At 64.7% G+C, this 27,061-nt stretch overlaps 1 protein-coding gene across 1 annotated transcript in view; it reads right to left on the bottom strand.

The window, feature by feature from the left end:
• Nucleotides 1-10,681: 10,681 nt before the first annotated feature.
• Znf407 (zinc finger protein 407) overlaps nt 10,682-27,061 on the bottom strand; it is a 368,981-nt gene continuing 352,601 nt past the window's right edge. The window contains 3 exon segments of the mRNA XM_048363049.1: nt 10,682-12,521; nt 12,523-12,692; nt 12,695-12,793. Coding sequence (XP_048219006.1) covers nt 11,619-12,521; nt 12,523-12,692; nt 12,695-12,793 — 1,172 coding nt within the window. The 3' untranslated portion in view covers nt 10,682-11,618.

The raw sequence follows: 27,061 nt of genomic DNA, 5'->3' as shown, positions 1-27,061 counted from the left end.
GGGGGGGGTTCTCCACACGAGACACGCTTCCGAGGGACGCCACAGCAACGTGGCGGACGGGACTTCGGGGTGAAGGGCAGCCCCGTCCAGGTCCATCTCCCCAGCTTCCAGGGCGCCCTTAGGACGGGGGCTCCGGCGGCCGCTTCCCGAGGCCTCGACCCCGGCTTGGCATTGGCTCACAGTCCCCCTCCCCCCCCGTCCCCTCCCCCCGTCCCCTCCCCCCAACTCCTCCGCCCAGCCCGGTGGCTTCTCCTCACCCTGCCTGGCCGCCTGCCGTGGCGGAGGAGCCGGGCCGAGGCGGCGGCAACTCTGGCCGCGACCGGGGAAGGGGCCGCTGCCCCCCCCCCCATGCAGGGAACCCCAGGGCGGGCCCGAGTGCGGAGAAGGCACTGGCTTTTCTAGACGCTTCTAGAGCAGCTCGGAGCAGCCGGGGCCGGGCGGGTTGGGGGCGACCCGGGAGGAGCCGCGCACCTGCTCAGGTCCCCAGCCGAGCAGACCTGGACCTCGACCCCCGCGGCCCCCCGGGCGGGAACCTGTCACCCAGCCGTGGGGGACGGGCGGGGTCGCGGCCGGGTAGGGGAGGCTGAGGAGGGGCTGCTGGAACACCGAGTGTGCAGACACCTGGGGAGACTGAGTCACGAGTCCTCAGGGCAGCGAGCGCCGGTGCGGCCCCTTCCGGAGCTTGTCCTGAGAAGCTTCCAGAACGCCCCGCGGCCGCGGAGAGGGCGGCGGCGCCAGGGCCCGGGGGGCGACGGCGAGGATCACGACTGTGGTGGCTGCACCGTTGCGACGTCACGGGGAGAAGCCCCCCAGGCCCCCCCCAGGTCCCTGCTGGCAGCAGGGGGGGTGGTGGAGGAAGTAGGTCAGGGCCGGGCAGCAGGTCTGGGGGGGGTGGGGGGTTACCCCTGCTGCCCTCCCCTTCCAGGCTGTTGCAGCTCTCCAGGCCACGCTGCCCCCCCGCCACGCTGTCCCCCGCCACGCAGTGGCAGGCACTCAGGCCTCTCCCCACCCCAAACAAGCAGCTTCCGGAACCTTCCACAGGCAGGGGCCCCGCTGGCTTCCCCGCAGGGCTCCTGGGGCTCTCAGGAGGAGGGCGGCTTGCTGGCTTGCTGGCTGGGTGTCCGTCGGGCGCTCTGTAGCCTCCCGCACGACAGACGGGACGCGCGGTCTGCGCGTGTCAGTTCGGCTCTCCTCCCAGCCCCCGGCTTCATTACCCTAGGCCTTTACAAACCAAACTCCCCAAACCTTCCTAACACATTTCCTACACCACGATCTTATCAAGCCACATTAAAAGAAAAAAAGTCCTCTCCTCACTGAGGATTTCCCCACCCACCCCCCTCTCCGTTTCTGTTCTGTTGATCTTCTGTTGCTGAACTCCAGGACTGATCGGTCGTCCGCCTCGGTGTCTCTGAGGAAGACAGCAAGGGGGCAGGTCTTCAGACACACTGTTGTCGGCTGCCTTCACTCCACCGCCACACCACTGCTACTGCTTCTCTGAAGAGAAGAGCATTTATTTGCCTTTGGTCCCACTTTCTAGCTGTCTTCCGACTCTTCAACTGAAACTTCAAAACGCCATCTGTCGTATCGTTAATTACTTGGGGCTCTTTCTCATCGTCTTTTGTCGTCATCGTTGCTCTGGTCCTGGGGCTTGAACTCAGGGCCTGGGCACCGTCCTCGGCTTGTTTTCTTAAGGCTAGCCCTCTGCCACCGGGACCGCAGCTCTACTGCCGGTTGCTGGATAACTGGAGATGAGAGTCTCCCAGGTCACCTGCCTGGCCGGGCTCTGAACCGCAGACCCCGGAGGCTCGGCCTCCCAGCAGCCGGAATGACGGGAGCGAGCCGTTCGTGTCCAGCGGCTTCCTTCCGTTTAAAAACGCACCGTGTGGGGCTGGGGATATGGCCTAGTGGCAAGAGTGCTTGCCTCGTATACATGAAGCCCTGGGTTCGATTCCCCAGCACCACATATACAGAAAATGGCCAGAGGCGGTGCTGTGGCTCAAGTGGCAGAGTGCTAGCCTTGAGCAAAAGAAGCCAGGGACAGTGCTCAGGCCCTGAGTCCAAGGCCCAGGACTGGCCAAAAAAATAAATAAAAATAAAAATGCACCGCGTGGTTTTCCCACGGGAACGTGCACGCTCTGCGTCTGAAGGGGTTCCTAGATGTGCTTCTGCCAAATGTCTTGCTCCCCCCCCCCCCGCTTATGGGCGCTCATTTTTAGTCCTGGGTGTCTTTGGTCTTGGGGTCTATCGATGGCGGATGAGCAGATTGTGGGGCACAGAGCCCTCTGTGCCCCAGCCTGCCGGTTCCCGTCCCCCTCCCCCAAAGGGGGATCAGAAAAGCCCTTCCACGGTCCTGCGTGGGGCTTGCTGCTTGGGCCCCAGCCCACCGGCAGGGAAGGGGGCGGCACGAGGGGCGGGTGGGGGGCTCACGCCGCGTCCCCCTCGCTCTCCGCTGCGTCTGGCGCTCCAGAGGCCTTCCGGCTGCGTCTCTCGGGGCGAGCTTCTTCCGGCTGTCTTTTGGGGTGAGCTTCTTCCGGCTGCGTCTCTCGGGGCGAGCTTCTTCCGGCTGCGTTTCTCGGGGCGCGCTTCTTCCGGCTGTCTTTTGGGGTGAGCTTCTTCCGGCTGCGTTTCTCGGGGCGCGCTTCTTCCGGCTGTCTTTTGGGGTGAGCTTCTTCCGGCTGCGTTTCTCGGGGTGAGCTTCTTCCGGCTGCGTCTCTCGGGGTGAGCTTCTTCCGGCTGCGTCTCTCGGGGTGAGCTTCTTCCGGCTGCGTTTCTCGGGGCGCGCTTCTTCCGGCTGTCTTTTGGGGTGAGCTTCTTCCGGCTGCGTTTCTCGGGGTGAGCTTCTTCCGGCTGCGTCTCTCGGGGTGAGCTTCTTCCGGCTGCGTCTCTCGGGGTGAGCTTCTTCCGGCCGCGTCTCTCGGGGTGAGCTTCTTCCGGCTGCGTTTCTCGGGGTGAGCTTCTTCCGGCTGCGTTTCTCAGGGTGAGCTTCTTCCGGCTGCGTCTCTCGGGGCGAGCTTCTTCCGGCTGTCTTTTGGGGTGAGCTTCTTCCGGCTGCGTCTCTCGGGGCGAGCTTCTTCCGGCTGTCTTTTGGGGTGAGCTTCTTCCGGCTGCGTCTCTCGGGGCGAGCTTCTTCCGGCTGTCTTTTGGGGTGAGCTTCTTCCGGCTGCGTCTCTCGGGGCGAGCTTCTTCCGGCTGTCTTTTGGGGTGAGCTTCTTCCGGCCGCGTCTCTCGGGGTGAGCTTCTTCCGGCCGCGTCTCTCGGGGTGAGCTTCTTCCGGCCGCGTCTCTCGGGGTGAGCTTCTTCCGGCCGCGTCTCTCGGGGCGCGCTTCTTCCGGCCGCGTCTCTCGGGGTGAGCTTCTTCCGGCCGCGTCTCTCGGGGTGAGCTTCTTCCGGCTGCGTTTCTCGGGGTGAGCTTCTTCCGGCTGCGTCTCTCGGGGCGAGCTTCTTCCGGCTGTCTTTTGGGGTGAGCTTCTTCCGGCTGCGTCTCTCGGGGCGAGCTTCTTCCGGCTGTCTTTTGGGGTGAGCTTCTCCGGCTGCGTCTCTCGGGGCGAGCTTCTTCCGGCTGTCTTTTGGGGTGAGCTTCTTCCGGCTGCGTCTCTCGGGGCGAGCTTCTTCCGGCTGTCTTTTGGGGTGAGCTTCTTCCGGCTGCGGTCTCTCGGGGCGAGCTTCTTCCGGCTGTCTTTTGGGGTGAGCTTCTTCCGGCCGCGTCTCTCGGGGTGAGCTTCTTCCGGCCGCGTCTCTCGGGGTGAGCTTCTTCCGGCCGCGTCTCTCGGGGTGAGCTTCTTCCGGCCGCGTTTCTCGGGGCGAGCTTCTTCCGGCTGGTTTCTCGGGGCGAGCTTCTTCCGGCTGCGTCTCTCGGGGCGAGCTTCTTCCGGCTGGTTTCTCGGGGCGCGCTTCTTCCGGCTGCGTTTCTCGGGGCGCGCTTCTTCCGGCTGCGTTTCTCGGGGTGAGCTTCTTCCGGCCGCGTCTCTCGGGGCGAGCTTCTTCCGGCTGCGTCTCTCGGGGCGAGCTTCTTCCGGCCGCGTCTCTCGGGGCGCGCTTCTTCCGGCTGTCTTTTGGGGTGAGAGCGGCGGGCCTTCCATCCGGCCCGGAGGACCTGGGGCGCCGCCCGAGGGGGGTCTGGGCACAGCCGGTCTCCGCCCACCCGGCCCCCCTCCCCTGCGCCCCTCACCGTCCCCCCCCGCCCCGTCTTCCGTCTTTGTTCTCGCGGCCCGTGGGCCTCACGGCCGACGAGAACGTTCTGGAACAGTCGCCGCAGGAGGCGGGTGGGGACAGACAGGCCGCGTCCTCTGACTGGGCGTCCGTGGGCAGAGGTGCCGGGTGTCCCGGGTCTGTGGGGACCCAGCCCTCCCATCCAGGGGTCGCTTCCCACTGAGACGCGGCCCTCGCGGCCCCGGCGCTGCCCTCCTTCCCGGCTGTCCCCCCCCCCCCCGCCCGCCCGCCCAAGGCCGCTCGTCTTCCTCCAGGAAGCCTCGAGGGCCGTGATGCAGGGCGCGCAGAGCCGGGGGAGCCCGGACTCTTCCGCGCGTGTCAGCGAGGGCCCGGCGAGCAGGCGCAGTCAACGGCCCGGCCCGGGACGTCGGGGCCACGCGCGACTCGAGCGCAGGAAGACGTGAGCAGGGGCGGAACCTCGAGAGCCTGGCGCCGGGGGGGGGGGGGGGCGCGAACCCCGATGCTCCCTCGAGATTAGCTCCTCGTGGACGAGGCCGCGTGTCAGCGCCGGTGAGGGGGGAGGAGGAATCCCCCTCCCCCCTCCCCCCCCCCAGCGTGACGGCTCCGCCCGCGAACTCGACGCGCCTAGGACACTGCCTGCCGGGGAATGTTCTGGAAGACGGCAAGAACAGGGACAGCGAGCGGGACCAAAGCCGTCTGGCCAGCAGTCGCGTGTGTGCGCGTGGTGCGCGTGTGTGTGTGCGCGTGTGCGTGTGTGCACGCGTGTGCGCGGTGCACGCACTTCCTCTCACTCCTGCCACGGAAGCTGTGCCGAGCGGGTGGGGAACCCGGGCTGGCGGCCCGGCTCGGGGGGTCGAGCGCCCGCCTCACACGCGCAGGGCCTGGAGTTGGAGTCACAGTGCCACACGGTCTCTGTCTCTGTGGGGGGACACGAAGGGAGGGGAGGGGAGGGGAGGAGAGAGAAGGGGGGAGGGCAGGAGAGGGGTGGGGAGAGGAGGGGAGGCGGGAGGGGGAGGGGAGGGGGAGGGGGAGCCGCACACTCACCCGCATCCTCGGGACGTCGGGTGGGCTTGCTCGGTCCTGCGGCGCGGGCCCTGGGCCCACGGTGAGGGCGCGGAGCCCGCGGGGCCTGCCGGGCGGCGCCTTCAGGAAGGGCGGCGTGGGGGGGAGGGCAGGGGCGGCGTCCGGGGGAGGGGGGCAGGGGCTCGGCTGGCCCCCACACCCTGGCTGGGCCCAGATCCTCCCGTCAGCAGTGGCGGGGGGGGGGCGGTGACCGTGGGGAGGGTCACGCCTGCCCAGGGCCCACGACCCTCCCACCACCGTGTCCACGACCCCCGGGAGGCCGCGGCGGGAGGTGGGAGCCACCGGGACAGCGTGGCCCCCCTCCCGGGCTGAGGGTGCCGTGGGGCTCTACCGGGGCGCCCCGCTCCGGCTCCCCGTCGTCCCCGGGAGCCCTGCGTCTCGCCTTGTGATGTTTGTCTGTCCTCCTCACGAGCAGCCACGGGACGAAGAACAGGAGCCCCGGCGTGGGGGGCCGGCCCCGGCGTGGGGGGCCCGGCCCCGGCGTGGGGGGCCCGGCCCCGGCGTGGGGGGCCCGGCCCCGGCGTGGGGGGCCCGGCCCCGGGGTGGGGCGCCGCGCACGTCTGTCCTGCGAGGACGCTGCAGTGAGGCCCTTGGGAGCGGCTTTCTGGCTCCACGGCGCAGGGCCGCCTGGGTGACGCGCTGGTCACGGGCTCTGCCCTCGGCCTCCCACTCCGGAAAGTTCCTGCGCCCCACACGTTTGCCCCCACGTGGGGCGGGGGGAGCCGCAGCCCGGGCCGGGCGAGGCGGGAGCTCCCAGCTCCGAGCTGCGGTCCAGCCCGGCCCGCTGGCGCAAGGGCACCGCCCCGCGCTCACCCCGACTCCACCAGACGGTTCCGGGCCAGGCACCGGCGGTGCGGAGTCGAGAATCCCACGCGCCCCTTCCCCGGGGAGACCGCGCCGTCCGGACCGCAGCCAGGCCTGCTGGCCCTGCAGAAGAGCAGCTGGGGGGGGATCCGAAGGTGGGGGGCAGGGTCGAAGGTCAGTGGGGTCGAAGGTCAGCAGGGTGGGGTGCGGGACCTGCCCCTCTTGCATCCCTGGGAGCCGCCCCCACCTGGCTCTCCCGAGTTCCCACCACGGTTATTTCGTGGAGCATTTTCTTGTAGAGATGAACAACATCCCACGATGGCGACCCGGAGCCCCAACGACCGAAACCGCGGGGGGGGGGAGAGGGGGGGAGGGGCTGATCCGGCTCCTCCAGGGGGGCAGCCACCGAGTCACCCCTGGGTGTTCCAATGACACGGGGAGAAGGCGGGGGGAAGCAGGGCTCGTGCTCCAGAGCCTGGGGGCAGCCAGTGAAAGGGGCTCAACCGCCCCACCCCTCCAGCCAAGGTCACGGCCAAGGTCACTGCCACGGCTGGGAGCCCCAGACGGACACGGCCTCCCCCCGCCCGCCCCCCGCCAGCCTCCCGGGGCTCCCCCGCGCTTTCATCATCCGCAGGTCCGCTTGTCAGCCGCCGCCACGTCTGCAAATGGCTTTCCAGTGTCAGTCCCGTCAGGAAATTAACTCATCACGCGGTGGCAGCTGCGAGTTTCCCCTCCGTGTCAGCCCCGCCGCCGGAGCCCAGCGTGAATCACCGAGCCCTGGTCAGCGCTTCCGAACCCCAGAGCCAACTCCCCGCACCCCTGAGGGGGAGGAAAGGAATGGGGTGCTCCGCCACGGCGGGGCGTGAGGGGCAGCACCCTGAAACCACGGGCTGCCGGGAAGCCGTGAGAGGAGCGAGGGGCGCAGGCCGTTTGTTCCCTAAGTGAAGGGCTTCCTCGCCCCCCGATTCCCGGCCGTCCCCGGCCTTCCTCGCCCCCCGATTTCCGGCCGTCCCCGGCCTTCCTCGTCCCCCCCAATTCCCGGCCTTCCTTGTCCCCCCCGATTCCCGGCCTTCCTCGTCCCCCCCGATTCCCGCCTTCCTCATCCCCCCCGATTCCCGGCCTTCCTCATCCCCCCCGATTCCCAGCCGTCCCCAGCCTTCCTCGCCCCCCCGGTTCCCGGCCGTCCCCGGCGTCCGCCCACGCGTGCTGCCGCCACGCTCGCACCCCCGAGGCCGTGCGGCGGTTCCAGCGACCCCCAGTCCTTCCGTAGGGGTGGGGGGGCTGTGGAGGGTGCCTGGTCTTCACGGAGTCCCGGCTGTGTTCTAGAACACAGTTGCCTCCCCCTCCAATGTGCAGGGCATTCCCCAACTATCCCCGCTTGACAGGTCGCCCCGAGCCCCAGTGCCCCAGGCCCCACCGGCACCCCCGGGACCCCCTTTCAGCAGCCATGTGCAGTGTCAGCGCGGCCGGGCCCTCGGGCTGTCAGTTCTGACCCCCGTGGGCTCCACAGCCCCTTCCCCTCCCCCGGTGGAGCCTCGAGACTTGGGGTCCACGCCGCCGGGCAGGCTGGGCCCGAGTCGCCTCCCCGTGAATGTGACGCTCCGTCCGCAGTCCCTCCTCCATGATCCCCCCTTCCTTCCGTCTCGAGGGTCGAGCCCGGGCTTGTCCTTTCGCCTTTGCGTCCCTCCGGAGTGCGTCCAGCCTGGCGCTCCTCCGACACTTGTGCCCAGTCTTGGGCTGCGCCGGTCCGTTACCATTTCCAGCACCACGTAGAAGCAGTCCCTTGCTCCTTCCAAACAAAGCCAGGCACGTCGGGTGGTGTGGGTTTTGGCTGTGTGGTCGGGCGGGATGTTTATCCGTCCTCCCATTTATGACCCCCTCCCCCCCACCTGCTCTGCTCTCCAGGGAGGCTGAAGCCTTCTAGAAAGATTGCTGCCAGCGTCACTTACATGGCAGAGCAGGCATGCCTGGCGAGGCCTCCTTGGTCCCGAGAGCCGTTTGGCTTTGTGACATTTCCCCAGCAGAAGCAAGCACGGCTCGTCTCCTGCCATCTCCGCGTGCGCACTCGGTCCCGGCCTGCAGACGTTCTTGGGGTCTGAGCACTGGACTGGCTGGGGCTTCACATCCACGTGGCCTCTTCTGGATTAACCGTCAAGGAACTATTGCATTGGTGTTGCCTTTTGCTGCGTTAAAGCCTTCCCACAGCCCGGCCAAAGCCTCAAGGAAAGCCGCCGGCCCCCAGGTCCGTAAGGACACGCGGGCTGCCGCGAGAGCCCCCGCCACGCCTCATTATCCGAGGCGCACGCGTGTGTCGGTGCTTCTTCGATTTCCTCACATTCCAGTAGTTGTGCAATGAGAGAGAAAGGAGAGGCGGCACTGCCCTAGCCCTGGCGGTGATCACAGGACGCGGGCCGGGGCGGCCTGGCAGCGGAGCCCGCAAGCACCCGGGCGGGGCTCTTGTATAGGCGGAGGCCTGCTCTTTCCGTTGTGCACACACCGTGCTCGCTGGCTTGACACCGCGGGCTGCACTGGGCTTAGGAAGGATTAAATGCCACCTGAGACACATTCACGCTAAATAAATCACAAACGGTAAACCGCGGCGGGTGGGCGGGAAGGTGAGCCACCCGGAGCTCGGCACGCGGCCGGGGGGTCAGCAGGGCCGCAGGCCGGGGGGACGGCGAGGAAGGACTTCCACCGCAGCCGCTGCCCCCCCCCCCCCCGCGACGGGAGAGCCCGTGCCCGGGAAAGGCCACCTCCACCCTGGGAAGGCGGGGGCTCGGCCGCCACCGTAGGTCCCGGCGGCACCGCCGCGGTTAGAAAACACAAGCTGGCTCCCCACGCCGGCCACGCACCTGAGCGGCCGCAGCCTGACCTCCCGCTCACTCACTGTGTGAAGAGGGCGCTGGAGGGCGCGGACGGACGGACGGACGGACGGCGGAGCTCAACGCCAAGACAGGAGGCCGCCCAGAGTGGCTGCACCCCTTCCCGGGTGCTCAGTCCCGGGGCCTCAGGAGGAGGCGTCACGTGGCACCGCGGGGGGCTCAGGGCGTCACGTGGCAACCGCGGGGAGCTCAGGGCGTCACGTGGCACCGCGGGGAGCTCAGGGCGTCACGTGGCACCGCGGGGAGCTCAGGGCGTCACGTGGCACCGCGGGGGGCTCAGGGCGTCACGTGGCACCGTGGGGGGCTCAGGGCGTCACGTGGCACCGCGGGGGGCTCAGGGCGTCACGTGGCACCGCGGGGGGCTCAGGGCGTCACGTGGCACCGCGGGGGGCTCAGGGCGTCACGTGGCACCGCGGGGGGCTCAGGGCGTCCCGTGGCACCATGGGGGGCTCAGGGCGTCACGTGGCGTCGTGGGGAGCTCAGGGCGTCCCGTGGCACCATGGGGGGCTCAGGGCGTCACGTGGCACCATGGGGGGCTCAGGGCGTCACGTGGCACCATGGGGGGCTCAGGGCGTCACGTGGCGTCGTGGGGAGCTCAGGGCGTCCCGTGGCACCGTGGGGGGCTCAGGGCGTCACGTGGCGTCGTGGGGAGCTCAGGGCGTCCCGTGGCACCATGGGGGGCTCAGGGCGTCACGTGGCACCATGGGGGGCTCAGGGCGTCACGTGGCACCGTGGGGGCTCAGGGCGTCACGTGGCACCGCGGGGGGCTCAGGGTGTCACGTGGCACCATGGGGGGCTCAGGGCGTCACGTGGCAGCGCGGGGGGCTCAGGGCGTCCCGTGGCACAGTGGGGTGCTCAGGGCGTCCCGTGGCACTGTGGGGGTGCTCAGGGCGTCACGTGGCACCGCGGGGGGCTCAGGGCGTCACGTGGCACCGCGGGGGGCTCAGGGTGTCACGTGGCACCGTGGGGAGCTCAGGGCGTCCCGTGGCACCATGGGGAGCTCAGGGCGTCACGTGGCACCGCGGGGGGCTCAGGGCGTCCCGTGGCACAGTGGGGTGCTCAGGGCGTCCCGTGGCACTGTGGGGGTGCTCAGGGTGTCACGTGGCACCGCGGGGGGCTCAGGGCGTCACGTGGCACCGCGGGGGGCTCAGGGCGTCACGTGGCACCGCGGGGTGCTCAGGGCATCATGTGGCACTGTGGGGGTGCTCAGGGCGTCACGTGGCACCGCGGGGGGCTCAGGGTGTCCCGTGGTGTCGTGGGGCGCTCAGGGCGTCCCGTGGCACTGTGGGGGTGCTCAGGGCGTCACGTGGCACCGCGGGGAGCTCAGGGCATCCCGTGGCACCGCGGGGGGCTCAGGGCGTCCCGTGGCACCGCGGGGGGCTCAGGGCGTCACGTGGCACCGCGGGGGGCTCAGGGTGTCCCGTGGCACGGTGGGGTGCTCAGGGCGTCTCGTGGCGTCGTGGGGCGCTCAGTCCCCTGGCCTCGGGGAGCGGTGTTCCGTGGCGCTGCACAGGCACAGGGACCAGCTTCCCTGCCCCCCGCCTGCGCTTACAATTCTGGACACGAGCCAGGGCAGGCCACCGCTGCCAGGCTGTGCGGGCCACGGCCACACGGACACTCGTGACGCGGCACTGGCCGCAGGGAGGGGGCGGGTGGAGAGGCCGAAGCCGGGGGGGGGGTGGGGGGCCGGGGCCGTCGCTCTCTCCGCCGGCCCCCTTAGTAAAGTGAAATGTCATCATCAACTTTTAATGCTATAATTTTATTTCAAAGAAAAACAGAACAAAACCAACTTTTGCCTTTGAGGGAAGGGATCATTTTACAGTTTTCAAAAAGAAGGCGCAATAGCATCAAGAAACAAATGAGGGGACATAAACTTGCATCGAGCAGCGGGAAGTCCACGCGCGGGGGCGGGCGAGCCGAGGGACACGGGGCCCTGGTTCTGTCTGTCACCGTTCAGCGTCAGCCTGTGAGACTGACCCACCCCGCCACAAATGAACTCGGCCAAGAGGAGGGTGACAGAGCACACATCTGCTATGAAAAGCAAAGTACCGGCGGGAGAGCTCCCAGAGTGTGCATCTCATGTGCGGAATTGACAAAACTGAATGGAAATGAGAAGCACGGGGTATTTTAACCAAGGGATACTTTAAGGGAGTGCAGAGGCTTTTCTCAGCTGCAGGCGTTAGATTTCCTTCACGCAGGATTTTACCCAAGCACGTTTGGCGGGGGAACTCGTACGCGGACTGGACCGACAGCTCCCTGGATCTGGGGACGCCGCTGCCCTCCGCTTGTTTTAAAGAAGAAAGAAAACAGAAGCGAGGGAGGACTGCCTCGGAGGTGACCCCCTCGCTGCCGCTCCTGCCCGGCCTCCGGTGTGGACGGGGCTGCCCGCTCCACGCAGGGGGCCACCGCGACATTTCCCTCCTCCCAGCACCCCGCCCCACCTTCTGCTGTGCTGTGTGGGGGGTGGGGGGGACCCGGGGTACAGGGCAGGCCTGGGACCCGCCAGTGAAGGGCCATGGGTGCTCCCGGCCTGGGACCCCCATGCTGCTGAGCCGAGCCCTTGTCCCGGCAGGCCGTGCCGCCCCGTGGGTCCAGTTCTGTGCCCCCCCACGGGCCTTGCCGGGCAAGGCCTGGAGGGCCCGGGGCCCGCCCCCGCCCGCCCCGTCCCGGGGCGGTGGCTCACGCTTCCCGGAGCTCGCCGCGCTCTCTCTGGCTCTGCAGGGCCGGGGCCGCGGCCGGGGCGCGGTCCTGGGCGTAAATGACCACGCCGGCCTCGGCCTGCAGCGGGTCCTGGGGCCCGGCCGCCACGAGCGCGTGCGAGTACACGGCCTCCGCCTCCGCCGCGGGCAGCTCGGTCACGATGTAGTGCGTGGTGCCCTCGGGGAAGCCGCCGCCCGCCTCGCCCACCATGGCCCGCACCAGCTCCTCGGTGACGATGATCTGGGAGATCTCGCCCTCCGGCTCGGCGGGCGGCCCGGCCTCGCGCATGATGAGCTGGGAGCCCTCGTCCGTCACCATGTGCACCGCGCCCTCCTCGCTCACCAGCACCTGGGCCACGCCGTCCTGGAGCAGCTGCCCGGCCGCCGCGGGGTCGCACACGGCCAGCTGCAGGACGCCCCGCACCATCTTCTTCAGGGCCACCTGGGCGCGCTCCTGGGAGGCGAGGACGGCCGCGGGCCGCGTCCCCGGGGCCGGCGCCTCGGGGGGCTGCGGGGGCCCGGGGCCGGCGCCGTCCTCCCCCGGCGGGGGCGGCAGCTGGATCAGCACCTGCTTGGGGCCCGGCCCGCCCCGGTCCCGGCCCTCGGCCTCGCCCAGCTCGGTGACGGCGCACAGCAGGGCGTCCAGGGCGGAGGCGGCCTCGGGCGGCGGGCTCGCGGCCTCCGCGGGGCCCGGCGGCTCCGGCGTGCTCGCCGGCCGGGGGCCCCGGGGCCCGTCCTCCGCGCCGTCGCCGTCCGCCGCGCCGCCCACCACCACCAGCTGGGTGGCCCCGTCCAGCGGCTCCGGGAGGAGGGGCGCGGGGCCCGCGGGGGCGCCGCCCGGGCCGGCGGCGATGACCTGGCCGTCCTCGGTGATGTGCACCACCGCGGGCCACCTGGCCGGCCAGCGCCAGCGTCTGCAGCGTGGCGGCCGCCGCCTCCTCCACCGCCGCGTCGAGCGCCAGCTCGCCGTCGTAGCCCTGGATGATGATGAGCTGCTGCAGCGGCTCGGGCGCCGGCGCCGGCCGCCCCCGGCTCCGCGGCCGCTCCCGCACCGAGACTCCTCCGCCGGCGCCGCGGCCGTGAACGGGCTGTCCGTCTCCACGAACGTGGCTCCTTGTCCCTTCAGGCGGCACTCGTACGACTTGGACACGATGCCTGCGGGAGACAGGGGCGGCGAGAGGTGAGGGGGGGGCGCCCGCCGCCCGCGCCCCACGCCCGGGCGCTCCCGGGAGGCCAGCTCCTCCCTGTGTGCCCGTGCGCGTGTCTGCACGCAGGCGCGTGTGCTTCGCACGCAGGACGCACCGAAGCCTGGCGGGCGGAGGAGAAGGTGGCCGGGCGGCTCGCTGGGGCCGGCGAGGCAGCGGGGCCGGGCCGGGCGCGTCCTGGCTGCCCCCCGCTGGGCGGTGGGGTGCATCCCCTGCCCGGCCCCGCCCTGCCCTGCGCCGGGCTCAGCTTCCAGCCCTCAGGAAGGAGGGCAGCACGGCAGCCGGGGCTGGGGGCAGGGGGAGGGAGGCCAGAGAGGGCACGTGGGCACCCCCACACGGGGCGTGCAAAGACACGCCTGCCAGATGCCATCCACCCTGCTCCATCAAGAAAGGTGAGGCACGACGGCCAGCCCAAAGCGCTGCTTCCTGCAGAGGAGGCTGCCCGTCTCGGGTCCGTGAAGCCCAAGCCGCCCGCGGTTCTTGTACTGTGACCCCCTTCCCTCTCCGAATGACGAAGGACCTGAGTTCAATCTACCCAGCGGAGCAAGACGGGCGCTGCTGGAGATGCTGCGCTGCTGCCGTTCTCCAAGACAGCCCTTCTGCTTACCACACTGGTGGTGTTCTAGAAGGAACCTTTCTTCCAGCCCTGAGCTAATCCTGAGCCAGAGCCCGGAGCGGCCTGACCTGCAGAGGCAGCCTCCAGGCAGGAGAAGCCGTTCGCAGCATCCAGCAGCAGGCGTCTGGGCCCAGCCCGATGCCGGGCCAGCGCTGCTGTATTCATGAGCTGTTAGGGCTCACCCCCCTGCCCCTTCCGGAAGAACATTCTTTAGTGTGGGCCTTAGAAATGTCACAGGATGCTGAGTCACAGAACCTTTTATTTTTTCCTCCATACTGGGGTTTGAACTCAGGGCCTCATACTAGAAAAGCGCGCACTCTGTCCCTGGAGCCATACGCCCAGCCCTTCTTGCGTTGTTTTTCTGATTGAGTCTCAGCTTCTAACCCGGGCCTCCGGAGTAGCTGGGACCCGCAGCATGCAGGGCTATGCTTGTTCTTTTGCGCCCGTACCTGCCTTGAGTCCGGACCCTCCATCTCTCCCTCCTTTGCGGTTAGCATTACAGGGGTGAGCCAGCATACCAGCCAGATCACAGAATCCCACGCCAAGACAAGACTAAGGGGTCAACTAGACTAATTCCACCCCCAGAAGCCCCGCTGGGCTCACTCAGGATGGCGCGCGGCAGGTGAGCCAGGGAGAAGAAACCACCGCCTAGGGCCCGTGATGTCCATCGAGTCCAGTCAAAAGAATCCCCTACTCGTACGGCACCCTTGCTTTCTCTCACCGACTCCCCTAGCGACAGTGGGAAACAGCGTGGTGCCGGTGGCTCAGGCCTGACGGCAGAAGGGTTGGCAGTCAGTGTAGGCGGTAAAGTCCCTGAGACGACCATCTCCAGTGAGCTACCGAAAAAGCTGCACGTGGAGCTGTGGCTTAAGTGGTAGGGCCCTCGAGCCAAAAAGCCAAGGGAGAGGGTCCTGAGTTCAAGCTCCGGTACCGACACATACGTGTACAAAAAAAAAGGACGGACTGCCACTGCATCCCAAAGCAGGGGGAGCCGGGACCGTCGGGAACGGGCAGCAACTCGCTGCTCCCAAAGAATGCTGCGAACCGGGGTGCAAGAGACTCTGTCCCTCCCTGGGGGACAGGATGGCAACGCTCCGGGGGACACAGAGGTCCCTGGAATCCTGTGCAGCACAGAATCCCGCCCTGTGAAGTCCTTGCTGAGCGTGGCTGAAGCCGGAGCTGGACATCCGGGCCGACGAGGTGGGAAACTCGGATGTGGGGAGAGGCCCCCGCCCCCCCCCCGCCCCCCACAGGAGCCGCTCAGTCCATCACACTTCATAAACCTAAGTGCAGGTCCAGCTTTTGATTCAGCAATTTAATAACTTCGAGTGCTGTCAGTACTGCTTTGAAAAATAGCACCTATAAAATCTAACAGCCTCAATCAGATTGAAAAAGATTCACCCAGCGAAGATTCTTCCCTTTCAACCGTAATGAATGAATGGGGCGCCGTGTGCAAGTTCAAGTGTCGTTTAAACCCACGGGCCCCCGGGCTGCGGCTTCCGACGCCGGCCGGCCCCGCGCTCGGGGCTCTGCGCTCTTCCGCGCGTGTGCGGGCTGCGGGTTCCCATCGCCCACGGCCGGGCCGGGCGGTGTGAGCGCGGCGTGCACGCCCGGACCTGTGGCGCGGCGTGATGCCCGGGCAGCGCGCGTGTGCTGCGCTGGCGGTGTGCAAAAGGCCCCGTCGGGCTGAGCGCGGGGGGAGCCGCTAATCGGCGTGGCTCACTCCGAGCTCCTCGGGAACAGATTCCGATGGGGCCGCGTGGGGCGTGCACGGAGCTGCCCGCTCGCTTCCATGGCGACGGGGACGGGGCGCTCGCTTCTCACGGCTGCCTGTGTGAAGGGTCACAGTCGGCTGCAATAAAAAGGTCCTTTGAAACATTTTTTTAGAAGTGTTTCCACACTTGTCTCAGGAGGTAATTCTGGATCCGGTCTGCTTCTCCATCGTGTGGAGTTAACGCTGAGCCCCCGCGGAGGTGAACCCCGCCCCTGCGGGGAACGGGCGACGTGTGGGGACTCACAGCACCCCCAAACCCTGGCGGGGCTGCTCTGGGAGAGGCTGAGCACCTGGCTCTGTGTGTGTGTGTGTGCACGTGCGGGTGTGTGCGTGTGCGTGTGTGCGTGTGCGTGTGTGTGCGTTCTTGGGCTACTGTGATCGTTTTTCCCTCAGAATAAATACCTTATGCTTTTGTTAAGCTTACATTTAATTAAAATGTACAGAATTTGTGCAGTAAACTCGAATGAAACAAATAAAACAAGGGCCCCCTCTCTTGAAGGCATACGTTGTGAATGAAAAATGTCATTACAGACTAAAAAATTTTGCAGTAAACAGGGTCTACAGAGAGAAGTTTGCCTGTAATGACATCCATAAAATACACAAATGGCACTTTTAGTACCATCCTGAATATGGCATTTTCTGTGCTCTACACACAATCTAAATGGTTTGATCATAGAGCATAATACTCCATTGGGTTTATAGAACAATCAATGTTCCATAAAATGATGTATTTATCCAATAGTAGGCTCAGCGGTTACTGGCGGATGACATTGGAGGACGCGGGCCGGTCTCCTCGCACGCAGCACACGCGCGCTGTAAAACTTATCTAACACCACTGCAACAAACTTCATCTCATCGGTGGCAAGTAATTTGTGGAAGCCTCAGCCAGCTTTAAAAAAAAAAACACACTTGTAATAAAAATTCATAGAATTTTCAGGAGAATGAAAGCTGATGACAAGAGAAAGGTCACTTTGTGTCTACACTAAAGGGGTCAAAGGTTGCTGGCAGTTCTAAGGCTGAAAGTAGATTTCATGCATGGCGTAGCAGATAAAGATGGCATTACAAAGGCCAGTCCTGGCGAGGCGCCCCACTCCCGCGCCCGAGATCCCCCCTAACTAACGTCCTGTGTAAACGCTTTGCCGGCGATGACTTTCCATTTCTAGGCTCCCTGAAGCAGAGCTCCGTGTGTACGCAGAGCCGGTGGCACCGCCCGCACTCCGTGCACCTGAGGTTTTAGGTTTTGGTGGAGCTGGGAAGCTTGCAGATGCCGGGTCCATTCGCTATGGCAATTAAAGCACCTTGGTAGGAAGGGATCCAAAAAGAAGAAGACTACGTTTCTTATAAAAATTTGGGGGGCACACAAGACATTGTGATTCTTAAGCCTTGTATAATTTTTCTCGACTTCAATTTTAAGATGTAATTTTAACAAGAATGTTAAGAAATCACACTTAATGTCTATTAAAATGAAACAATATTAACAGATTATGCTAATAAATTAGAGCCATATTTTAATGTCACAAAAGCTTATCAGTTTCTCAAGTGAAAGCAGGAAAAATGACAAATTAAAATTCAATGAAATATAACCTTTTAGAAATTTCCAAGTAGAGCATACATTATTCTTACAATAGCAGGCCCCAATAGTTTAGCCAGTCAAATCGATGTCGATAATTGCCCTGTAATTTATTCATGTCAGGCCGTGGGATTCTGGGGTTGGGCAGAGCACGCCCTGCCCACCTGGCGTGGAAGAGGCAGTGCTGGAGCCACCCGGCCCACTTGGGGGTCCTCCCTCCCTGCTTCTGGGATGGGATACACTCCCAACAGCCAAGGGGCAGCTCTGCCTCGGAAAGCCCTGGCGGCAAATGCATCTCCATTCCTGAGGGCCCGGACCCCTCCCACCGCCGCAAGCCGCACAGGAGCCAGAAACAGACTAAATAAAAACCCGGAATCACTTTTATCCTTTAGCATGCTTATTAAGCCCGATAGTGACACAGCGAGACTTCCTCAGGGCCCAGCCTGTTGGGGTTATTCTAGATCTAAGGCAAAGCTGAGCTAACGCTGCATTCACTGAGATTATCATTAAAGGCCGCTTACCAAGAATCTGTTTTTTTTTTTTTTTTTTTGGCCAGTCCTGGGCCTTGGACTCAGGGCCTGAGCACTGTCCCTGGCTTCTTCCCGCACAAGGCTAGCACTCTGCCACTTGAGCCACAGCGCCGCTTCTGGCCATTTTCTGTATATGTGGTGCTGGGGAATCGAACCTAGGGCCTCGTGTATCCGAGGCAGGCACTCTTGCCACTAGGCCATATCCCCAGCCCAAGAATCTGTTTTATAGCGCACTCAACCATTCAAACACACGTGGGAAGTTGGAGCAAACATCACTGCTGTGCCCTCTTTGTTCCTGTGCCCTCTTTTTATTTTTTTTTTTACATGAAGAGATGGCAGAAGTTATTTGTCTGTGAAAACTTAACTGAGCTCGATACCACTCCTGAGCTCAATATAAGTTCAAATACACAACTTATTTTTCTACAGTGGTGGGAGACTGAACGTAGGGCTCCGTGCTGCTGGGGCAGGCATCTACACTTGAGCCACTCCCCTGAGCCTTCTATTGATTTGTGAGCTATGGTCTCAGTTTTTGGACTGTGATCCTCACGTTCACACAGTTCCGCAATGGCTGGGATGGTAGGCCTGTGCCGCTCATCCACATACCCTTTCCTTCAAGACAGGATCTGGCGAACGCTCTGCCCTGGCTCGCCTCAAACCAAATGCATGACTTCTTAAGAAATAACAACATGCATGCTTTAGTTAAGGAGTACCTACAACCAACCAGGACAGAGAGTTAGGTTTCAATTCCTGTTCCTTAATTACCCAGCACGACACTTCACATTGGCAGCAACGCTAGATAATCCTGCAAGATCCCTGAATAGAATGGCAAGATATCTGGGGAGAAGAAGAAGAAGAAAGAAGAAAGGAGAAGAAGAAGAGAAAGGAGAAGGAGGAGAAGAAGAGGAGGAAGAAGAGGAGGAAGAAGAGGAGGAGGAAGAGGAGGGGGAGGAGGAGGGGGAGGAAGAGGAGGAGGAAGAAAGAAGGAAGAAAGGAGGAGGAGGAGGAAGAAAGAAGGAAGAAGGAGGAGGAAGGAGGAAGAGGAAGAAGGAGGAAGGAGGAGGAAGGAGGAGGAAGAAGAAAGAAGGAGGAGGAATGAGAAGGAGGAGGAGAAGAAGAAAGAAGGAGGAAGGAGGAAGGAGGAGGAGGAGGAGGAGGAGGAGGAGGAGGAGGAGGAGGATCTCATCATTATCATCATCATCAACATCATCTTATGCTAGTTGGAAATACAAAATCGTCCAGGTTTCCAGCTATATACCAAGAGGAGTCTCCATGGGCCTCGGTATTTTCATGGGCACTGAAGAGTGACAAAGAGTAAAAGACAATATTTTACCTTTAAAGTCACCAACCCTAAGAAATTCTGCATTCTATCAGACCCTTAGGTCTTTAGGATGGTTTTCATGCATGACGGTCTGCCCGGCGGCGGTAACGGGAGGTAGGCGCCCAGCTCCCTCGGCGCGGAGGCTGGCGGTTTGAGGTGAGCCTGCCAGGCTCTGGCGGGGGGGGGAGGGCGCCGTTAACTGTTTCTCAGGCCGGCGGGACAGAGCCTCCGAGCCACAGATACATCACGCCGTGCCGCCCATATCACTTTGGGAATCCGACTCAGGTGACAGGAATAGTGCCGTCAAGCCTCACGGAGGGAGATGAAATGACACTCTAAAGGTGGACTGTAAAGTGCTCGGATCGTGTCGTTTCCCCGTGAAAGGCGCTTCCTAAAAACTGCCGGGTGATTTACTAGCACGGCGCTCCACCGTCTCAGGCCCTGCAAGAAGGGGCGGCGGCCGGGCCCCCCAGCTCCCAGCATGCCGGTGCGCCAGGGCGGCCTGGCCACCGGAGGGGAGGCTGGGTCTCGGGGGCTCCCCGTCTCTCCTTCCTCGGTGGCTCCCTCCCGTGAGGGCGGTCCTGGGGCCCGTCGGCGGGATCGGCATTCGTGACCGCCGCCCCGTGGGGGGCCACCGGGCGGACGGCAACCCACCGCCCACGGGAAGGCTGCCTCTTTGACTTAATGGCGTTCTTGCCCGCATTACCAAGTCAGGAGAGGAGGAAGCTCAACGACCTTTCCCTGAGTGTCCTCTGCCGACCCACAGAGGCTCCGGGTGGGAGGGGGGGGGATGGAATAAACACAACGGCGGCAGACAAGGTCTATTTTTCAAAAGTGGTACACGTTCTACAGACCTTAAAAATTATGCAAATGGGAAGGCCAGCCAATGTCGCCGGAGGACAGGCCTCCGACGGGCGGCTGCCCAGGGCTGGCCGGGCAGGGTCTGCCTGTTCCTTTCTGCGTTCCTGACGAGCCCTAGAGAAGATCACGCTCACTCCGGAGCCGTGCTCCTCCCTCCTTGAAGGCAGAGCACTGCCAAAGCCTTCCTGAGGAAACGAGAGGAAAGAGCCATCCGTCTTCATTGGAGGCACTTTGGTAAGAAGGTAAAAAGCAAACTGCTTCCAGCCACAGCACAGAGGCAACATTAAAATCAGATTTACAGTACACAGAACCTACAGCTGGGGTAGAACACTAACTGTTAGTATTTTAATTATCTACAGAGCTTTTGGAGGCCTAACATCTGCTCGGAGCCGCATGGTGGCAGCTGCTTGTGTGCACTTAAGACGGCGCGGGGTCTTCCCTTGATCTGGAAGGGAATCATATGTTCTGGGCACATGGCCGCCTTCCCCCCGGGCTGGGTGGGTGACGGGGCCCGGGTGCGGCGTGGGGCCCGTCCTCGCTTGGGGGAGAGGCTGGTCCTCGCGGCCCCGAGTCCCCTCCCGATGGGCGCCTGGAGCGCATGGACAGCCGGCGGCTGGTCCCCCTGTGCTGTCTGGGTGGGGCCCGCACTGGGCGGGCGGGCTGGGGGCAGGGTGGGCGCACTGGGCGGGCGGGCGGGGGGCAGGGTGGGCGCACTGGGCGGGCTGGGGGCAGGGTGGGCGCACTGGGCGGGCGGGCTGGGGGCAGGGTGGGCGCACTGGGCGGGCGGGGGGCAGGGTGGGCGCACTGGGCGGGCGGGCTGGGGGCAGGATGGGCGCACTGGGCGGGCGGGGCTGGGGGCAGGGTGGGCGCACTGGGCGGGCTGGGGGCAGGGTGGGCGCACTGGGCGGGCTGGGGGCAGGATGGGAGGCACTGGGCGGGCGGGGGGCAGGATGGGAGCACTGGGCGGGCGGGGGGGCAGGATGGGAGCACTGGGCGGGCGGGGGGCAGGGGTGGGCGCACTGGGGGGCGGGCGGGCGGGGGGCAGGGCGGGGCGGGGGGCAGGGTGGGCGCACTGGGCGGGCGGGCGGGGGGCAGGATGGGCGCACTGGGCGGGCTGGGGGCAGGGTGGGCGCACTGGGCGGGCTGGGGGCAGGGTGGGCGCACTGGGCGGGCGGGCGGGGGGCAGGGTGGGCGCACTGGGCGGGCTGGGGGCAGGGTGTGTGCACTGGGCGGGCGGGGGGCAGGGTGGGCGCACTGGGCGGGCTGGGGGCAGGGTGGGCGCACTGGGCGGGCTGGGGGCGGGGGGCAGGAAGGGACGCAGCACCGTGTTTTTCTTTTCACGAGTGGACACTGTGATCTTCCTTCGGACAATTTCCTAATCTCTGTACTTAACTCTCATCTAAAATTACACAATGCCTTGGCTCGGGCTGTAAGGAGCAATACACACCCGGGATAAAGTTCAAAATTGATCTTAAAAAGTGAAACAAAAGACAGGTTAGGAGGCTTGGACCTCTGCTTTGAAATGAGTGGAATTAATAAAAAAAAATGGACAAATTCACGCGCCAAGGGCAGCAGGTGGGGCCGGGCTGAGCTACACTGGGTAAGGACCCCCCCCTTCCCCTCGGCACTCCTGGGGGGGCTTTTGGGGAGCACGGGGTTTCAAAGGGAATCCTGCAAACCCTCGTGGCCAGTGGCTGCGCTACCCAGCGGGTGTGCGCGTCACTGCCACGCAGGACCGCGATGGCCCTCGGGTAGCCAGTTCAGCTGCGGCCGTCTGAGGGGCCCGGCGTGTCCAGCCGAGCCCTCCGGTGGGTCTCCACCGCGAGGGCACGGACTGTGGCACAAGGCCGCAGGCCGCGTCCGGCGCCGTGGCAGGTGCCGAGTGAGGACCCCGTCTCTCTAAGGTGACTGCCAGCTCCTCAAGGAGTTCAAAGGTTAATTGCCCACCAGACTCAGGGTCTCCCATCTTCTGCAATGTCCGCAGTCGGGCAGGCAAACGGTCTAGCTTGCAAGCTGGCAAAAGCTCCTATCATTCATTCACAGTTCTAGACAGTGCCCTGAGTCCCCACGTCCTTGCTGTCTTGAAGGGAAACCGAAAGTCGTGTCCCGTGTTCAGCTCTGTGCCTGACGGGCAGCCGAGCTGCCATGAGCGGGAGCACCGCGCTTCAGCGTGGGGGGCTGCAGCTCAGCATGCACTGCTGGAACTGGCGTGCAGCATGAGTCGTTTTTGTAAACACAGTACTGTCTTGGATGACCAAAAACGGTAGCAGCACATTATAGGTGCGACACGGTTGTGCTGGTTGTGAAATAAATGTATGGGAAGTCCTACAACCAGAATAAAAAAATGCTCCAAGTAGGAGGGGGAAAGGGCTCCGAGTCCGAGCTGCCTGGCGCGGGCGGCGAGGTGGCTCTGCTGAGCTCCGGGAGCCGCCGACGGCGCTTCCCGCATCTCTAGGGGAAACTCACCCTCCGCCTCCTGAGAGAGAGCAGGCCGGGCCTGGCCGGACGGAAGAGCCGCGGCCCGCGCGGGGGCTGGAGGACGAGCCCGGAGCCGCCGGCTCGGGCTCCGGAGGCGGGCGGGGCGGGGCGGGGGCCGCGGCCATGCAGCGGGCGGCGCTGGCCGCACCAGCGCTCGGTGGCGGGACGCAAACGTTGCTTCCGAGGCCCAGGCCCCGAGAACGAGGGCGGCGCGTGCTAAGCAGCGGAATCTCCCGGGGAGAGCGGGCCGGGGGATCGCCTTCGCGGATGAGGCGGTCGTGCCCTTTGACCCGGGCTCCGTTCTAGAGCCGCTGAAGCAGGGGCGGAGAGCGAGATGGGCTTGCGCTCCCAGACGCCCCTGCGCTTCCAGACGCCCCGAGCTGGAGCGGGAGGCCGGGCCGCTTGCGCCCGCCACGGTCTGGGACGCTCGGGCGCCTGGAGGCGGCGCGTGCCTTCCTCGCGGACACTGAGCTCCTTCAGAGCGCCCCGGGCGGGGAGCCTCCGGGGTGGCCCGGAGCCCTCTCTCCTGTGCGTGCGTGCGTGCGTGTGTGTGCGTGCGTGTGTGTGTGCGTGCATGCGTGTGTGTGCGTGTGTGTGCGTGTGTACGTGTGCGTGTGTGCGCGCGTGCGTGTACGTGCGTGTGTGTACGTGCGTGCGTGCGTGCGCGCGTGCGTGTGCGTGTGTGCATGCGTGTGTGTGCGTGTGCATGCGTGTGTGCATGCGTGCGTGTGCGTGCGTGTGTGCATGCGTGCATGCGTGCGTGTGCGTGTGTGCGTGCGTGCACGTGCGTGCGTGCGTGTGTCGTTGCACACCGTGTGGTCCGACAGTGGGATGGGATGGGCCTGGTGAACGAGCCCGGGGACGCGGGAGGACACGCGGGCGGCCGCGGGCGGGACGCACCCGGTCAGCTTGGTGCGCCGGCTGGACGGGGTGGACCTGCGGGGCGGCCCTGGCTCTCCTCCCCGCCCCTGGCCGCCCTCCTCCAACGCGGCTTCCCGGAGGGCACGGGGGGGGGGGGGCGAGCCCGGGGACGGCCCGCGAGTGGGAGGTGGGCGCGCGTGCACTCGCTGCCTGGGAGCCGCCAGCCAAGGGCGGTGCCCTGCGGTGCCCTGCGCCGCCCGCCCAGGCTCTGAGCCGCGCGCGGACGCACTGCAGGGGCCGAAGCCGCCCAAGCCAGGGAGGCCAGGCCCGGGGGGACGGGGCCCGGGGGGACGGCCCGGCGCTCCTCCCGCTCAGGCTCCAGCGCCCAGGGGTCGGAACTCAGTTCTTCCGGAGTGAAAACCCAGCCGCTTCCTCTAACCGCCTAGCACCGGAGGGCGAGCGGCCCGGCGTGCGGTTCCCGAGCGCCTGGGGAGGCCGGGGGCCAGCGGGCTCTGCAGCCGGGCAGGGGAGGGTGCCTGAGCTCCGTGGGGAGGGGGGGCGCGTGAGCCCCGTGGGGGGAGGGGGGGGCGTGAGCTCCGTGGGGAGGGGGTGTGAGCTCCGTGGGGAGGGGGGCGTGAGCTCCGTGGGGGAGGGGGGGGCGTGAGCTCCGTGGGGGGGGCGGTGTGAGCTCCGTGGGGGAGGGGCGCGTGAGCTCCGTGGGGGGAGGGGGCGTGAGCTCCGTGGGGGGAGGGGGGTGTGAGCTCCATGGGGGGAGGGGGGTGAGCTCCGTGGGGGGGAGGGGGGGTGTGAGCTCCATGGGGGGAGGGGGGTGAGCTCCGTGGGGGGAGGGGGGTGTGAGCTCCGTGGGGGGAGGGCACGTGAGCTTCGTGGGGGGAGGGGGGTGTGAGCTCCATGGGGGGAGGGGGGGTGAGCTCCGTGGGGGGAGGGGGGTGTGAGCTCCGTGGGGGGAGGGGGCCTGAGCTCCGTGGGGGAGGGCGCGTGAGCTCCGTGGGGGGAGGGGCCGTGAGCTCCGTGGGGGGGAGGGCGGTGTGAGCTCCGTGGGGGGAGGGGCCGTGAGGTCCGTAGGGGGAGGGGGCCTGAGCTTCGTGGGGGGAGGGGGGTGTGAGCTCCGTGGGGGGAGGGGGCCTGAGCTCCGTGGGGGGGGGGCGCGGCGTGTCCCGGGTGTGGGCAGGCCGTGCCAGACGGCGGCCACCGGCGGCTGGAGGCTGAAGAGGAACCCCACACAGACGTCTCCTTGAATGTCCGGGGACAGTGCTCTGCGGAACTACTTCCCCACGGGTACCGACGATGGCGCAGAGGGAGAATCACTCTCGAGTCACAGACCTGGCCGCGAGTCACCAACGAGGCCAAAGACTAGCACTGCCCGGATTTTACCAAACCAGAAACATGCACCAGAGCAGGTTAAATCCTTCAAGAGTCCAACGACAGCGCAGTTTCCTAGTAAATGCTCAGCTATTCAGTAGTCTCTAGATACACTGAAGTTTTTTGTTCCATTTATATTCCTGATTTAAATTTCCTGATATCATTAATTTTCTTAACTATTCACCAGGTATCACTATTGACAGTGATAGTTTAAGGAATCATTCATCTGAAGATGCCAGCATGATACACAACTAAGAGCGAATGAAATACAAACTGAGTAACATGCTCAAATAGGTGTCCTCCAAAGAAAGAACTAGAATAGGGACGAGGAAGGTACTCACGGAGAGCCTGAAGGATGAATGGGGATTTACCAGGTAGTGGAAACACAGCGGAGAAAATCTATGATTCTAAGATGTGGAGGGGATTGTGAGGGGTTGTGAGGTCGTGCTGGGCCCAGAGCCCCAGACTCTGGTATCCTGTGGCCATAGAGGAGGCGAAGGAAGTAAAGCAAGGAGATCACACCAGCCAATGTGTGTTCCTGACGATACTGAGTGTGTTCAGGGTACTGAGGGAGCTACAGACGATGACTCCTGGTGCCGGATTCAAGACGTTGATCCAGGCTGCTCCTGCCGCAGCCCAGGTAGAGACGCGTAAAGGATGAAGACAAGATGAATCCAGGTGATTCTAGTGCAGGCAGAAATGCACAAGATTTAAGAGATACTTAGAGGGGCAACTGGGCAGACCTGGGATCAACTGATGTAGGGAAGCAGAGTTAAGAAGAGGCAGCCCCCCTGCCTTGCCCGTCCTCCAGCAGTTACACCCGCACACCTGCTCCCTATTCCGCTCACTTAGCCAGTGCTGCGTCCTCCCCTAGAAGATAAACTCCACAGGAAAAGGAACATGCTGCTCCACGCGCACTTTGCAAAAGGTGTGGCGTACTACGTCCTCACAACTGTTGGGAATGCCATCATTCCAGACAAGGACAGAGGGAAGGGCAGAGGGAAGGGCAGAGGGAGGGGCAGAGGGAGGGCAGAGGGAGGGGCAGAGGGAGGGCAGAGGGAGGGGCAGAGGGAGGGGCAGAGGGAGGGCAGAGGGAGGGGCAGGCCAGCATGTGATTGAAGAAGGGGCTGGAGACAGTGGGACACGGGGGTGGGGAGGTGGGAGGAAGGAAGGAGGGGCAAAGGTCCCACACTCCTGGGCTGAACGCACGCATGACCCAGCTCGGTGGTGACTCCCTCTCGTGCCCTGGGTGAAACACCCCTTGCCAGTGGCTGTCTTCTTTGGGCTCCTCCCTTTCTTCCTCTCCGAGCGGCACAATCGTGAGGATGAGCGTGCCCCCGAGCCTCCTGAGCCTGGCTCTGCGGCTTGCTGGGGGACTCAGGCCCTTAAAGGTACTCAGTCCTTATTTCAGTGTTGACCCCACGCAGGTCAAAAAAAGAACCTAAACCACTTCTTCTGTGCCAACAGAGGGCTTGAGAGTCTTATCTGAGACCTGCCGTGCGAGCTGGCCCTCGGCTGCTCGGGACGGGGTGCCGTGGGGTCCTCCCGGGTCGGATACCACTATCCAGGACTAGATGGCGCTGTACCGCAGCCACATACCACGGGTGACGATGGCAGATGGCGCGTGCGCGGCGAGAGGAAGCGCCGGGACCGTGACTCTACCGGCTGCGTAGACCGGCTTTTGGAAGGCCTTCAAGTCCTGTCCATCCAACCAAGAGTCTCACCCCACACAGGAAGCTATCGCCCCCCCCCCAAAAAAAAGCCAATGTAAAAGAGCAAACTACAACCAAGGCCCCACACCACCTCTGACAGAGGAAGAAATATCCAGTGGAACGTGCCGGTTTTTAGGAATGGCTGCACATGCAAAAATGTGACTCGCAATTAAGTGCTTGCAAATCGCAGGCTCTCACATCTTGTCATCTTGAAACAAAACAAATATTTTAACCATAATTGTAAAAATTTATGAGATGAATCTAGCCGGTTTCTTTTGAAGGCACAAAGTGTCAAGGACTCTGATGGCTGAGCAGCTTTCACTTCAGGGCGGCGCTGAGTGGAGCGTCCCGAGACTGGCAGGGCCGGGAAGGGGCGTCCAGTCGGCTGCCGTGGGCTTTGGGCGGGGGGACAGGCCGGGGGGACAGGCCGGGCCCCGCTGGAAAGTGGGTGGTTCTAGCGTAGAGGCAGTGGCCAGTGACCCAGAGGTCATCCAGGCGGTGCGCACACGCGGGGAACTGAGAGGAAAAAGCAAGGTTAAGTGTCCAGACTGAAGAAGGTCAGGGGGATGGGCAGTCAGGACTCGGGGTCACGGTCGGCGGGGGGAGGGGGGAGGGAGAGGAAGAGCCCCTCTGCTTTTGCCACAGTGTGATCTCTTATGTCAAACGCCACACAGACGTCAGGAAGACGGAGGCGAGGTCTCCCCTGGGTTCCGGCACTGCTGGGGCGCTCCGAGAATACTAGGTGTGGAGAGAGCCCAAGGGTTGTGAGCGGAGCCCAGAGCCGGTGCGACTGCCATGAGCCGAGCCCGGGTGGGCCGGGCCGGGCCGGGGCGGGGCGGCTAGCGGCGCTGCGGCCACTTCCCGCCTTGGGGCACGGCCCGGTGAGTCTCGACCACCCGCACACTCCAGTCCGCAGATCCAAGGCCAGGAGCTCCTCCGGCAGAGCGCAGGGGAGCAGTGACCCTAGGACTGGTGCTCCCCCAACCAGGACGACCCGCATGGTCACCTTTACTTCCATATCCCCACCGAAGGTCCTCGAGTATTTTCTGAACAAAAATTCTTGGCTCTTTCTTGCAGCAGCAAGACAATCAGAATGACAGGACTGAATTAATTCC

This window comes from Perognathus longimembris, chromosome 15 (assembly GCF_023159225.1).
Source record: "Perognathus longimembris pacificus isolate PPM17 chromosome 15, ASM2315922v1, whole genome shotgun sequence".
NCBI classification, from domain to species: domain Eukaryota; kingdom Metazoa; phylum Chordata; class Mammalia; order Rodentia; family Heteromyidae; genus Perognathus; species Perognathus longimembris.
Note: the sequence above shows the minus strand (reverse complement) of the source record. Positions and strands in the feature narration are given on the sequence as shown.